Below are 14,957 nucleotides of genomic sequence, written 5' to 3' on the forward strand. Positions count from 1 at the left end.
CCAAGGGTAGCAGTAAATTCTGGCATACAAGTGGGTACAGAAACAAAGCTGCTTTATTAGTCGGTCTCCAGTGCTCTGCTCTATGATTCTACATCTAGATTCCTCCAGCAGGATGAAGGCCATCAGATTTCAATACTGTAGCCTCAACAGGACAGGTCGGTACCATGCATGGTAAAAAAGTATCACATGTAGGAGCAGAACAGGTCAAGCAGGGCACCAAACTGCACAGCAGCTCAAGAATGTGTTTGGGTTAACTCAGGTTACATAGAAACCAGCTTTGTCACATTTCCACCCCCCTTGTGGTTATTTGTTCCCCACATCAAACACCGCAGGAAATAAGGACAAAACCAAACCACATTCCCCCTTCAGAAATGAACTTTTCTTAGATCATTTCCAATTCCGTATTTTTTTGCAGCTAGTCTGAACCAGAAGACATAAGGAAAAAAAGGGGGTTGAGGGTCAAGGAAATAACCTATTAAAAATGAGGAAAGTGGCATTTTCCCTTCCCCAAACTGCAAAGATTAAAACAGCGACTGCTTCCATCAGACACCTTAGATCACAGCAGAACAAGCAGACTGTTCAAGCCACATTTCCATCATCCTCATCATCACTTATATAATGGGGACTGATTTTATCATTGTTCTTTGCACGTTTCCCTTAGTGCTCTTGGGTAGGAAAGGTTTCCCCTCATTGGCAAACAGCAACAGATAAATAACTTCAGCTCAGCATCCAAGACAATGTCTTTCCTCAAAGGAGCCATTTCCATCTGCTCAACAATAGCACAAAAAATACGATGTTGTGGCATGTGCCAACCACTGCATTCTGTCACTGGGGATCTTCTTGTACGCACTTTGTGTCAGCTGGTTAACAATGCCTTTAGAAGACAAAGAGTTTTAATATTATAAAGAGCTCTTGCAATATGATGGGAGACTGTAATGAACTGCTAAGGTAAAGCATATTACTGACTCAGAAACCCTTATAAATGGAGGAGGAAATAGATCTGCTTCTCTGCCTCAGCCCATATTTCCTATTAATGGTTTAGGTGCCTTCTTGTGATTGTGACATACTGCTTCTTGCATTTATCTTCTCTACCCTAAATCCTGCTTGTAAAAGTACTGCATGTACCACAGACCTGCCCTTCTGGGGGCTTACAAAAACAAAGTTAAGCTAAAAATGAATATATAGAGTTGATAGCTAAGGTTGAGATTCAGGACACTTAAAAACCATCTAGTTTTTCTAGGAAAACGAATGCAGTAACAGATCTAAATAATAAGGAAGATCTAAACAGTAAGGAAGAGGAGACCAGCAATATGCCCTTCATTCCAAAACACCATTTCAACAATTGCCTTACATCAGAAAAAAAGAGCAGCTCAGCAGAATGAATGGGGCTAGCAGCAGTGAGGGGCAGTGAGAGCCCAGGTACAGTGCTGGGCCTGGGAATGGGGACTGAATCACCTCCAGCACTACCTGAAATTGACATAATGTAAAACAAATGCATATAAATAAATAAAATGCAACCCTCACATTTTCCTTCTCCATAATTCAAAGCTAGCTTTTCCTTCTTTCATAAAGAAAAAGCTGCTTGGGAAATGCTTCAATCTGCTTTCTGCTACCTGGGTTCTTTTAAACAGCACCAGTTCGGGCTCCACAGCCATGTGCCACCTCCATGCTCTGTGCCTCCCAGTAAGCAGGGCAGAGCTGCTTTGACGAAGGGTGAATGCAAGGGAACAGAGCAATGCCTGCCTCTGCTACAAAACAACACCTGAGCAGGGAAATAAGTTGGTTTTTTTCCCTCCCTCAGTTTCATAATCAAACACGGATCCAAAATAAATGAAATACAGAGAAAGAGTTGAAAATAAATGGAGATCTCATTTTAAGGAGATAATAAGAATGTATGCACCACACTTAGCCAGAAACTTTTGTCATGTGCTCATGCTTTTCTGTTCCAGCCACAGAGCTGATGCTGCAGCACGGACGCAGGAAGACAGCGGCAAAAGGAATGCACAGAGAAGAAAAGGAGCAGTTCCCAAGCCCAGATCCTTCTGCACGAGGTGACCTCCTCTGAGCAGCTCTGCTGGGAGAAACTCCTATCAACACAACAGCAGTGTGGGATCAGAGAATGGGAGAGCTCTGCAAGGCAGCTCTAGCTGTGGACAAACTGCCACTGCTGCTCCTGCTGAGACCTTTGACCAGGAGCTGTGACCTCACACACCTCACTCTGCTGCTCCCAGCCACTGCTCCGCGCTTCTCCCCTTCATCAGCAGCAGAACTGGGCAGGAAATGTCATTTTAGAGGCAGAGGAGAAAAATGTAGGGCATTTCTATCAAAATGCATCTCTTAATCGAATAATTTCCTAGACTCTGGTTCAAGTTTAAATATCTGTTAACAACTCAGAAGCAAGAGGAAACGCTTTGCCAAGGGGAAATCAAAAGTATATTAAGAGCTGAGTATTACTGATGATGGCAGCTTTAAGAGATCATAAGTTTACAGACTGAAGGAGTTGGATACGTTTGATCATTCCAAAAAGTACACAGACACTTTTAGTACCATTCCTCTTCCATCTGTGCAGGAGCAGCATTTCAGTTACATTTCACAGATATCAGTGGCTAAAGTGAGCTTTGAGATTTCACTGATTTAATACAAAATAGAGAAGTGCTGACGTTCCCTTCTGAAATCAACTCCTATGGAAAATAAATTTTTCATAATGGCATGCATGTTATGTGCTGCAATCACAGAATGTTTTTTATGTATATACATATATACACATTTATTTGCTGTAGCAGTCGTACATTTTGATCTCTCATAATGGACATTTTCAAATGTATTTTTTAGAGAAGTAAATCATTTGCCTTCCTGCCACGTCCTTCCACATCCACCCAAACTGCAGTGCTCTGTGCAGAGACTATAAGGTCTCAATCAAACAACCTCCTCCTCATCTGACCTATCCATAGGAATGTACCCATATGTACCCATCTCACTTTCTGAAATTCAAAAAAAAAAAAAAAAAAAAAAAAAAAACCACACAGAGCCAAAACACAAAATAGGAATTTGAGAACAATTCTTTGCCAGTGATGCTCAGAAATTGTAATGGAAGCATCAGCCATGAGCAGACTTCATATCACTGAAGGGCAAGAGGAAGGAAGGTTTCATTAGCAGCTCATGAAAATCATTTTCAATTGATATTCAGTTTTAATTGCACCAGAGTTTAATGCCGATGGCAAAACCTAAAGCATAGATCTCATCCAAAATCCTTCAGAATCAATGTGATTCTTAACATTAACTTCCTCAAAGCCAGGATTTCTGCCTAATTGCTTTCAAATAAAATGCATAGGTTATTTCTAGATCACTCTGATTACCTCTAGGATTCCATCAGACTGAACCAGGACAGCACGCCTGCCTCCCAGGGCACTTTCTGTGAATCCCAAAAGCTCATATCTTGCATATAATAATTATATCCTATAAAAAAATAGCATGAAGTGACTTCCAACATCCAAAGGTCAAAAATTCAGCTAACATATATTAATCTTTATTATGTAACAATGACATAATCAATGAGTTTGTGAGCTTCTTATGACCTGTACAAAAAAGATATTGCACCATATGAGGTACTGCCTATTTGGATTCCAGATTTGTTACGCATACAATCTAACATTATATACAGTTGTGGAGTTAAGGCAAAGCCAGATGATACCTGTAACACAAGAGAAGGTTTGAAAAATGGGCATAATTACAAACAGGGGGACACATTTCCTGCTAATAAAGCATCTGTGTCTAAGGAAGGGATCCCTCAGGTTTTCAATACAGCATTTATTATCAATCACATTACTTAAAATTGAAAATTGTGAGATTTCCTGAAGAGCAAAGCTATCCTGAAAATCACGCCTGGATGATCACCTCTAACCCTGATAGGAGTGTTTTTCTTAATGGCTATCAGCTGCTCTTTGTTTTTGGAAAACTTACAGATCCCACTAAAATCCAGCCATACCTTCTCAGCTTTCTGCAGGCAAGATGCAATCACAGCCAGTGACAGAGCATAAATGTATGGGTGAACCATCCAAGACACTACAGCAGAGGAGAATTAAAGTCAGTCACTTAGCATAAATAATTACCTTTCTCAAGACAATGGAATGAGTCATGTTAGCTAAGTCCCAGTGACAGAAACATGTATGACCAATATACCAATATACAGTTCTTTGGCAGCAACACACTAACTCTTGATTGAAGAACGAACTCAAATTCTGATAAATTAAGGACCTGGTTTCCAGTCATTTTACAATTAAAGAAAATCCACTTCTCTCACAAATCCATAAGTCCAGTAAACGAAATCTGAATAAAATGTGCAGGCAGCTTTAGACCGTAACATTAAGCACAGGTATTTATCGTCTGCTTTAGTCTCAATCCAAACATATTGTATTCAAACACACAAAATTCTGTGAAACTTCTGCGTAGTTCAGATGAGGCCAAAATCCATAAAGAGAATCCATATTCACCCATGAAAAACCAATAAGGAAACATCAATCCCACGATGACAGAATGATCTTCGTGTGACAGGGGCAATGACGACTCCACAACCGGACAAACGTCACAGGAAAATTGACTTTACAGTGGAAAGACCAGAAAGCCAGAAAATGTAGAATATTGCCATCCACCAACCAGATTACCTTTCTCCAACTTCAGGTAAACCTTATCCTCCTTGTCTAGATAGAGCAGGACTCCATTAGTGGCAGCTTCACGAGTGACATCCTTGTCCCCAGCAAAAGCAGAGATGACTGGCTTCCCATTGAGCATCAAGTTAACCTGCATGAGAAAAAGCACTGAGAAGCTCTAATTAACAGCAAAAAAAAAAAAATTAATCAAATATCACTGAATATTAACTACAGTACCACAGGTATGTTGTGGACAAGCCCTTTTGTTTCCTGGCCTTGATCTGCAGCTGACAGCGATCAGTGGGACACCATCCCAACTGCAAGGCTGCGGCTCAGAGTGAAGGATAACTGGTTGCATGTGCTGTCAGTTATTGGCCAGGCAGCACCCTTTGTGCTCATTGTCTGGTAACATGGACCTGGGAGCTCCGTTTTGCTCCACTTCACCCATTTCGTTGGTCATTCAGACACATTCAGTAAAGACAACAATTTCATGAGACTTTATAGGCACCTGGAGATGCACTATAGGCACTTAATTACATTTCAGAAGTCCCATAGTAGAGTGGAAGTTTACGCTCCACTGAGAGTAAAATAAACATCCCTTCTATCAGTAGCTGCATTTTAAAGTCTAGAACAGACCTTCAGCTTTATGAGCAGCTGCATTTTGATAGTGAACTCATTCTTCCACAGAACACTTCTGAAGTCAGCTCAGCCCCTGCCCCAAATGCATCACACAGGTTCTGTGTAAATACCCACAGGCAGGGCCAGGGGCACGGGCAGGTCCACTCACCTCCACTTCTCCAGAGGCAAATGTTAGTTTTCTTCTTTTTAAACAGCAGTCACAGAGGGGTGAAATGCCTGTTCAAGAGGAGTATTCTGGCCTTGCACACATTCCCACCAGTTTTAACAGGAGTCACAGCAGAATAAATTACTACTCAGCAAAAGTCAGGCAGCAGAATCTGGCACTGATTTGGGATTCACTTATCGGGGAAATCCACTTAATCAGATGTCCCCAGGGAACCAATTTGAGCTTAATGATAGTTAATGGCACTAACAGATGTTTCAGGGGCGCAGTGGTATCACTTACAGGAGCCTTCTGCCAAGTCAGCGGTGTTTAAGGCTGCACATGGCTGGAACTCAAGCTGGTTTGCTCGATGGCAATGCTTTCAGTCCTCCCTATTGCTATCACAACATGCTGTGCACAAAAGGACACCAAGAGTTTGCTCATGGCTAGGCTTGGCTTTCTTTGTTCTCTACTGGGCTGGTTTCCTGCAGGGCCCCTCATCAGGATGCACACTGCAGCTTTGCCCCAGGTGGCCTCACGTGAACTGTGCCAAAATAGAGCCAACCAAACCCACCCATCACTTCTGAAAAACTTCATTGATGAAAGATGTACAGATGTCACATGGCAGGCCATGATGTTCTCTGTTACACACCCCAGCTCCCAGGTTTGAGTACATGGCAGTGAAACACCAAAGTTTGCCCTACACTTCCAGAACCAAAGCCCTGATGTCTTTCCTGGCAACATGTAGTTTAAACCCAGTAACAAGGGCTGATATCCATCATTCCAGACCATTTCAACACTTGGTATTCAAGAGTGAAAGGAACCAAATCAGAGTTTATTAAATAGTCCATTACAGGGGAGCTGGTGATGCCATTATTTCATCCCAGATTTTATCTTTGTCTTGAATGAAACAAAGACTCAAAGCTATAAGCAGGGATGGCCCTCCAGGTTCTCTGCCTTCTCCACCATTCACACCTTTCAGTACTGGCAGCCCAAAGCCAGGGCTGCACACAGGGATCACTCCTGCAGAAATCAGCTTTGTCTCAGCCCTGTCACATGAAGAACATATCCAATGGCAAGACAGGTCAGGGGAAAAGCATCAGATTCTTCTGTGGATCCAATGGCCTCATAGGTGGAAACAAAATGTTATTCTACATCTAGAAAGCCAGTACAAACATCACAAGCACTGCACGACCTGGGGCAAAGATTAAGGAACGGGCTTTGAGCAATTTGCTTTTGGCTTAGCAAGGAAATGTTCAGGAACTTAGAATAATTTATATTTAATTATGTAGTTCAGCTGCTAGTAAGCTACAGAAAAAAAGTAGAATTACACCATTTTTTAGTACATGAGGCATCTTTTATGTATTGAATGGGTAAGCAAGTTTAAACTGCTATAAAGGCTCCCTACAGAGATATAACATTTTGGTTGTTGCAGAACAAACCAACCACTTCAGCCTTGGTACACAGCAGGCTGGGTTCATGAGCATCCATCTGGCACCATGACCTGGCAGCCAGGTGATGAGATCCTACCAGAACAGACAGAATTGTTACATATCAACACTGACTCCTGTAGCAAAATACCATTTTTCAATAGTATTTAGGCAACCAAGTGAAATTTAGAGATATATTTTACTCAGTCCATTCTGTTTCATACCCCACACACCCAGATATCTGGTTCTCACAGCAAAGCTGCCCAATATATCTCAGCTGAGGATCCTGCCTCATTACAGCTGTTCGATTTAAATGTATTCACCCTGCTGGGAGCTGTACACCACAGGTTGCTGTAAACTAAGCTATTCCTCTTCAAGAGTGTACGAAACACTCCTGTGTTCAGGCTAGATTCTATTGTGAATAAACAATTCAATGAGAAGATTGTATAGGCGTACCTGGATTGTTTGGCTCTGGTAGACTTTAATCACGTGAAAACTGAAGCTGTAAATTCCTTTTCTGGGTGACACAAAGACAGATTCCAATGTGAAAAAATTGCCCACGTTTACTAGGATCTACAAACAAAAAGTACAGATGGGAATTAGCACAGGCATTCAGCAGTACTCAAAACACAGACTTTCAACTGGAGAAACTATTCACCCAAGGAAAATTTTCCATCCACATTTATCTTTTTTATTTATTGTTCTATCAACTCACATGGAAATATTACACATAAAATGGATGTTAGTTCTATCTACAGTGCAGCCTTACGATAAATAAGCTGAGGGGGAAATCTTTCTTACTTTGCTACATCTCACACCTACATGACCTTTATTCTACACATTTAGAGGATATTGGCAAAAGTCATTTTTGTTCATCATCCCCCCAAAATGACATCAAAACACTGATTCTAGGGGTGGCACACCGGTTTGGGATACAAAGCAATGGCCAATTCTACACCTTCCTGGAAGTATCAAGCTGGAAGCAAGAATGTATGGGAACATTACAGTTCATTCAGTGCTCAGTCAGATGAGCTCCAGGAATGCCTGGTGGATGAGCACTGTCTGGCCAGGAGCCTTTGCTGCCCTCTTTATGTAAGCACTTATTGTAATTTGGGTCTGGTTAAACAGAGTCAAGGAACAGAGGGGAATACACCAAATAAGTGCATCATCCGTATGATATCTCCTTTATCCGTATGATATCTCCTTTAGTTCCTACTTTTTATTTCATCCCACTTAATTATACTCTATGTTTAATTGATATTTTTACAGAAAGCCGTTAGGAATGCCCACAAAGTTGGGGTGATGCAAACAGCATAAAGCTGTGCTACAAGCCTGGCTCCAGCTGTCACCACAATTTACTGTTCATTATGATAGCAGACAGAGACTAAAGCGAGCATCAGCATCAGTTACCTGCCCTAGGGCAGGAGCTCGTATTAAACGCGTGCTGGTATTTGTATGTGATTGAGATGAGAGGGGCTGGGCTACGAAGCCGTGATTTTTAGAGAAAACTTCAATGATTTTTTCCCTGCAAATCTTTCCTCTTTCCCCTTCAGAAGGCTGTGCACACCCACTCCGCGGGCTGCCCCGTCTCCGGGGGCGGGGAGGCAAAGGGAGAACAGCGGAGCGCAGTGCTGTACGGGGCTGCACCCCTCCCGCTGCCATCCAAACTCCGGTGGGAAATAACGGCGGACACGGGGGGGGGGGGGGGGGCGTTGGCACCTGTTGCGCGCAGCGCGGCCCCGCGGGGCCCCCAGCTCACCTGGTCGAAGTAGATGATGCGCGTCTTGTTGCTCATCTCGGAGGGCTCGTGGTTGGTGCTCCTGACCGCCGAGAAGGCGACCTTCGAGTTGGCCGCCCTCACCGAGATGCCCAGCGGAGAGGAGGACGAGCCCTTGGCGTCGGTGGTCGGGTTGGAATCGCACACCACCAGGCACTTGCCCTCCAGGACGATGGGCTCCGTCTCGTTCTGCGCCCGCGCCGCGGGGCCGCCCAGCGCCAGGGCCAGGAGCACGGCGGGCAGCAGCCGCCAGCCCATGGTCCGCACCCGCGGCCGCTCCGCGCCCCGCTCCGGCCACCGCGCACAGCGGCGCTCCCCGCCGGCAGCAGCGGCAGCCGCTCTGAAAGTCTTCTTTCTGCCGGCTTCTTCCCTTCTTTTATTTATTTATTTATTTATTTACCTCTCCGTCTTCTCCTCCTCCCGCCCGCCACCACTTGGTGCCTTTTTCTATTTTCTTTTTTCTTTTTTTAATTTACCTGGTCCTTTCTCGAGCTCTTTACAAAAGCAGCCGAACAAAATAAAGACTTTCCGGTGCACGCTTTTCTCCCCTCACTCTCCGCATCAAAAAAGAGATTAATGAGGAGAGTGGTAGGTAGGGGGGAAAAAAAAAAAAAAAAAAAAAAAAAAAAAAAAAAAAAAAAAGTCAGGTGAATTATTGATGAGAAACAGGTGACGAAGAAATGAAACCACTCCACGTTGCCATGATTTCTGCTTCTGTGTCCCTGCTTTGAGCTGGAGATGCGGGCGCTCACCCCGCTGTCTGATCCGGGTCCGGTACAGCTGCGGGCTCCGGCTGTCTCTGCCTCTCTGCCTCTCTCTCTCTCTCTCTCTGCCACAACCCCCAAAGACTTATGTCACAACGAGCCTGCCCGTCCCTCACCTAGCTGGGCTCCATTGGGATGGACTTTCCTCTCGGAATTGCCACCTACAGACGCACACACTCGTCCTCCCAGCCAACTTTTACGGCAGCTGCAAAGCCGAAGGGAAAGCAACAGATCAGTGCAACGTCTCTTAACGCCTCTTACAAGGAGGCGGGGGTTGGAGTTGCAGCCTGGTTGGGAGGCAGCATCTCAACCTGCAGGTGCCTCCCTGTGAGTTGCTCGGCGGTTTTGTTTTGGCACTGCACCCGGACCCGGCGCTGCCCAGCTGGGGCACTCAGAGCCTGTCAGCAGAGCGTGTCAACCACTACGAGTAGCCTTCATTCACCTCTTGTCCAGCAACCCCTGCCCGGAGCTGCCAGACCCAACTGGAGCTGCTGGAGCTGCGGCCATCAGCACTGCCCACACTTTCAAGAAGCCGTAGAGCAGCCCCAAAGTCCCCTTAGCCTACAATAAGTCTTCTGCCAAATTCTGAAAGCCAGATGCAAATTTTAAGGAATCCCTTAGCTCAGATAAGAGTTAAGAAATTGCACTGTTTTCTAGGAATGCACTGATATCCTTTTCTTCCAGTCACACCAACAGCGATGAAAAGTCAAACTGAGAAGAGGCGCTTGCTGTAAACAAGGAAACGAAGTAAGAAAGGAAACAAAGATTTGCATCATAACATTATTTCTTTTGTAGAAGTTGGATCTGCAGATAAAAGGATTTATGCCCACACACAGGAGCACCTGTCTGGAGAACCCTTGCAAAGCAGAACTGTGTGAAAACAGCAAGATTCTGCTTCACAATGTTTTGTAGATAAATACATATGTATAAATAATCCCACGCTGTTTCAACATCTCCCCCTTAACATCTCATTCTTACCTCATGCTGCTCCACAGCCTTTCAGCTGTGCACCACTCACAGCTAATATACATATGGCATAGATACACCTTCTGACTGGAATTTGAAACTTTTGACATTGTTGAAAGCTCCATCATTTGTCCAAAACTCAGAATTTTGCAGTCATTTCAGCCAGATTTGTTTCAGTGTCTTTTTGCTGTGAACAATGACATCATCTCTATGTGAAATGGGTGCAGGATGATGAAGGTTCAGAAGAGGACTTCCCCATCTCCCTGCTTGCAGCTGCACGCTCTAAGCCTGTTTGCCATCCCACTCCACTCCTTCGCATGCCATGGGGCTGATTGCACAGCCCCCCTCAGCTGAGCACTGCTCTCTTCTGTGCTCTTATCCCAGTGGTGTGCACACGTTGCTGTACACACAGGTTACTTCAGCTGTGCGAACACATTAGTAATTAAGTATACAGCCAATTACAGCTAACTGCTCTCCTGCACAGCTGGCCTCAGGACCTGCAGTTAGCTCGCTGGTTTGCTGGCTAAATGCAAAACCAGCTCACTTGGATAATGAGCTTGATGAGCCTTAAGAAGATTCAATAATTATTTTATAAAGTTCCCCCCAATTTGAACATTAAGTGTATGGCGATGTACACATGTACATGGCTGGAATGGCTAAAATAAACAAAAGCTTTTGCCCATGAAGTCTTCAGATGCAGAACCAAGCTGGCGTTTTCCTTGCTTCATTTTAATCTATTTCATAGACCTCTGTGTGTTTGTGTGTGTGTGTGTGCTCCATCTCTGGTGCCTTGCTTGGCTTACTAAGCTTCTTCCTTCTGTTCGTCTGTTTCGAACTTTGCTCTCATCACACCATCCCATCTTTGAGTGTTTCTTTTTGAAAGGATACCAGGAAAAAATATTTGTCTGCTCCTATTTTTGGTACTTGTTTAGTTTCCCTGGCATTCTGTTACAAAATGACAATGAACAAATAAATAATAGTGCTTTGATGACTGGAAATGGAATTTAGAAAGTGTGTGTGAATCTTAGAGGCAATTTACAAAATGAAGTCAGCAGGATGTCCGCCTGTGTGTGGGGGTACAAACGTTCAGCTCTGCTGACAGCATTGGCATTTCAGGTCTTTATTCAGCTTTCTCACCCAGCCAAACCCTCTGTTTGCTCAGTGCTGTAGACCTGAGCACACGCCAGACCTGAGCGCAGAGTGCACATCAGGGCTGCAGATGCTCCTGGGCAGGTTCTGCTGTCACGTCCAGCTGTTTGTTTCTGCTGCTACTGGATGGAGGTCTGCAAATAATCCACTGAGTCCAATACACTTAGTCCAGATTTACATCAGTAGCTGATACCCTGACAGTTCATTCTACTCCTTCATAGGTCAGTTGTTCACAACATCAATATGATGGTAAATTTCATTGTCAGTCGCAGCTGGGGACAGCCCACAAAGAGCTTGGCTTTTCTTGAGTGAACTGTTATTCAAAATCTATCCAGAACATCTCTTGCTAATTTATATGTATTCCCAAAACATTCATAAAAGAGTTTTTGTGGACTAAGACCAAAAAATGACCTTGTGCACGTACAGACATTTACACCTTTATAGCAGGTACTCAAAGCCCTATAACTCATAAGAAAGTAAATTAAATTCTTGGTTTATTATTACATTTCAGCTCATGTCTAGAAAGGAGAAAAAAAAGGAAAAAAAACCTCATTTTTGTGTTTTTAGCTAAGTTACCTGATACATTTAGTGCAGTTTTAGGAAATAAACAACTTTTGAGGCACTCTGTTGACCTATGCAATGGTCTCAGACTTTCAGTTGTGTTTGAATGAAACAAGAAGTGTGCATTTTGCCAAGGTGGAATAAAATCAGATAGGGTCAGCAAATAAGGGAAACAAATAGCCTGGCAGGAAAATTGTTCTTTTTCAGTAGGAGGGAAAAGGAAGGAACTCAGTTTGCTGCCTGCTCTGATCTTCAGAACCTGTTCCCCCAAGCAATGCAGGCACAGAATGCACAGGATGGAGTTTGCAAAGGATTCAATGATCTGCTGGCACTCAATTTAGCTTACACTGCTAAATTGTTGATACATTTTGTTGATACAGTTTGCCAGCACCGTGTCAAGAAAACCACAGAAAATTAGATAGTGAAGTGGTGTAATTTAGTGCATCTCCTTTGACATCAACAGAAGCTCACAGATTACCTCCCCTCAGCAGAACTTGTCCCAGAGAAATTGCTCACAGAGTGGCTTTCATAGCAAAAGCCAATGAGGGAATAGTTTGCTTTGAAGGATGTGCCTAAGAGAGTGCATTAGGAGTCTGTCCATTGGCTGCACTGCCTGTTTGATCTTCAGAAGGGAGAGATTGTACTGGAAGACTCATGATGATGATGGAAGTCATGGAGAAGGGCTCAGCATTAGGATTTTTAGTGCCATCTATTGAAATGTGCCAACTCGAACAGAAGAGACAAGGCTGTCAAGAACAATAAATATCTCTCTGTGGTAGTGAATGCTTTAAAAAGATACAAGGAAGAAAGTAATACGTTTATTTCACAGCTGAGGAGTCAAATCCATTGAACTCACCGATTTCTCTCCCTGGACTGTAGATGTCTTTTCCAGGAGACTGTTGTCTTATTTTTTTTTTTTTTTTTAACTCTTGTTAGGGAGAAATGAGGCTCCTCAGCTCACGTTCTGTGTTTCTTTTTGTCCTCAGCTGATAACCCCTGGAAACTGCTTCCTAGCAGTGTTTTGGAGAAGCAAAATACCCCAAGGACTACAAAAGCCATGAGCAGCCACTGTCTCTCTAGGAATGAGCCTCTATGGGTGCACAGCTCTGTCCTGAACAGAAGCAGTGTGAACTCTGCCTTCCATATCAACGGCCTCTCTTTTTATAAGCCAATGATTTTTCCACATAAAAAATACACAAACATCTCTTGAAGTATTGTCTGTCACTTCCATCTCCCCCTCCAGCCATCACGTTCCACGTGCAGCTCAGCAGCACTTGACTAATTTTGCACGGCTGTAAGGGGAGAGACTGAAGAAGACAAAAAAAAAAAACACAACAAAAAACCCAGTAACTTTTCTAAATGTGTAAATTTCATTCCCCAAGATGTCTGTTCTGGTACAGCACAGAGAAGCACTGGTCTGCCCAGCACTCTGCAGCTTCGCAGGGCTGCTCCATTGACAGCGGTACTTCAGCTCGCACAGTGCAGGCGGCACAGGTGGCTTGCGTAGGGCAAGTCCAGTAAATCCAGAATCAAAATGGTTTTGTTTGTTTTTAATTTCCTTAATCAGCTTAATTCCTAACAGCAAAGGAAGACGTCAGATTGTTTTCGATGGCAGGATTCCCAAAAACAAAGTTTAATGTCAGCTGTACTGACAGCAGTAATATCCTAGCAGGGATATTAGCCGGGAAGTATTTACTGCCTGAGAAAAGTTTCTGCTTTGAAATGAGTCAAGCAAATTTCTATCTATAATAACAAGCAGGACTGCATCCTCCTTCAGATTTCACATTTCATAATACGCCAAAGTAAGCTTGGTGCCTTTGTAGGGCAATAGTCAGCCCAAACTTACAAATACTACAGATCTGGAAGGCAGCTCCTTGTAGGAGTGCTCCATCTGGGTTCACTCCTGGAGCCTCACCTCACACATGGGCGTTTATGGCTGCAGGTTTGCAGGGTACTGCTGTCAGCTGCTAAGGAAGGATTCCACAGGAATTGTCTGCAGAGACATTTAGAGCTTGTCTATATAAACACTGAGGTGTAACAACTATTATTCTGTACAAACAAATGCCATTAAAACAGAGTGAGAGAGTTGGCTCAAAGAGACCTAGAAAAAAAAACACCAATATGATGCAAAATATTATTTGGGGGGAAAAAAGAATGCAGAAGGGAATGAGCTGTATTTGTTTCTTTTTACATATAAATCAGATGAGCTCTGACACTCACAGACACAGAAAAAATGCTTTGTTTGGGAAAATGGAAACGTGTCTCCTCTGTAAGCTCCCGTTCCTTGGGAAAGCTTCATGTCCTCTGGAGGGGCAGAGCTTCTTGCCAAGAAGGTATTTGGTCATTAATTTTTCAAATGATTGCTGCAGGATATTCATGCAAAGACACAGATATCAACTACTGTGTAGAATATATTTTTAATTGGAAGAAGCCATGCCAGCTGAGCTATAAAACAAGTACAAGCTGTTAGATATAATAAGAGAGAAAAGAGACTGAGGGGAAAAGTGAGTCAGGAGAAAAAAAAAAAGAGAAAACAACTTAGTTAAGATAGACTTCCCAGGACTCCTGAGCTAAAGTAATGGCAGAAAAACATAAAAGTTATCATGGCCATCACGAATGCTGTTCAGGGATGCAGGGATCTGGATACCATGGAAATGGCACTGGTAGGCAGTGTTATCTTACACGATTCACATATAAATGAAGATGGTTCAGATTTTGGAGAGGGAATAACACACATCAGAAACTGCAATGGTTGTTTATGATGTACACATGTGCTGGAAGAGGAACTGAATTTTCCTCTTCTAGCCAAAAAGCAGTAATCTTCAGCTCCTGACACATACAGATGCTATAGATCCTGATATACAAACACTGCTGACTTCAGTG

The 14,957-nt window shown here is 43.4% G+C and overlaps 1 protein-coding gene across 3 annotated transcripts; it reads right to left on the reverse strand.

Moving 5' to 3' along the window:
* Window positions 1-584: 584 nt before the first annotated feature.
* Window positions 585-11,128, reverse strand: CBLN4 (cerebellin 4 precursor). Of its 3 annotated transcripts, XR_008206930.1 has the most exons (6): window positions 10,377-11,128; window positions 8,617-9,603; window positions 7,314-7,430; window positions 4,662-4,797; window positions 3,357-4,062; window positions 585-874 (listed from the first exon to the last, which is right to left on the reverse strand). XR_008206930.1 is itself a non-coding variant. In XM_052683841.1 (5 exons), the coding sequence occupies exons 2-5, from the start codon at window positions 8,890-8,892 to the stop codon at window positions 3,827-3,829; spliced, it is 765 nt and encodes a 254-aa protein (XP_052539801.1). In that variant the 5' UTR covers window positions 8,893-9,603; window positions 10,377-11,128; the 3' UTR covers window positions 585-3,826. The 3 variants fall into 3 exon arrangements, 2 of the variants coding, with proteins under 2 accessions (XP_052539801.1, XP_052539802.1); XM_052683841.1 differs by having other exon boundaries at window positions 585-4,062; XM_052683842.1 differs by lacking the exon at window positions 585-874 and having other exon boundaries at window positions 3,950-4,797; window positions 10,377-11,123.
* Between the last annotated feature and the right edge of the window lie 3,829 nt (window positions 11,129-14,957).

Source organism: Tympanuchus pallidicinctus, unplaced genomic scaffold, assembly GCF_026119805.1.
Source record: "Tympanuchus pallidicinctus isolate F22 unplaced genomic scaffold, pur_lepc_1.0 scaffold20, whole genome shotgun sequence".
Lineage (NCBI taxonomy): Eukaryota > Metazoa > Chordata > Aves > Galliformes > Phasianidae > Tympanuchus > Tympanuchus pallidicinctus.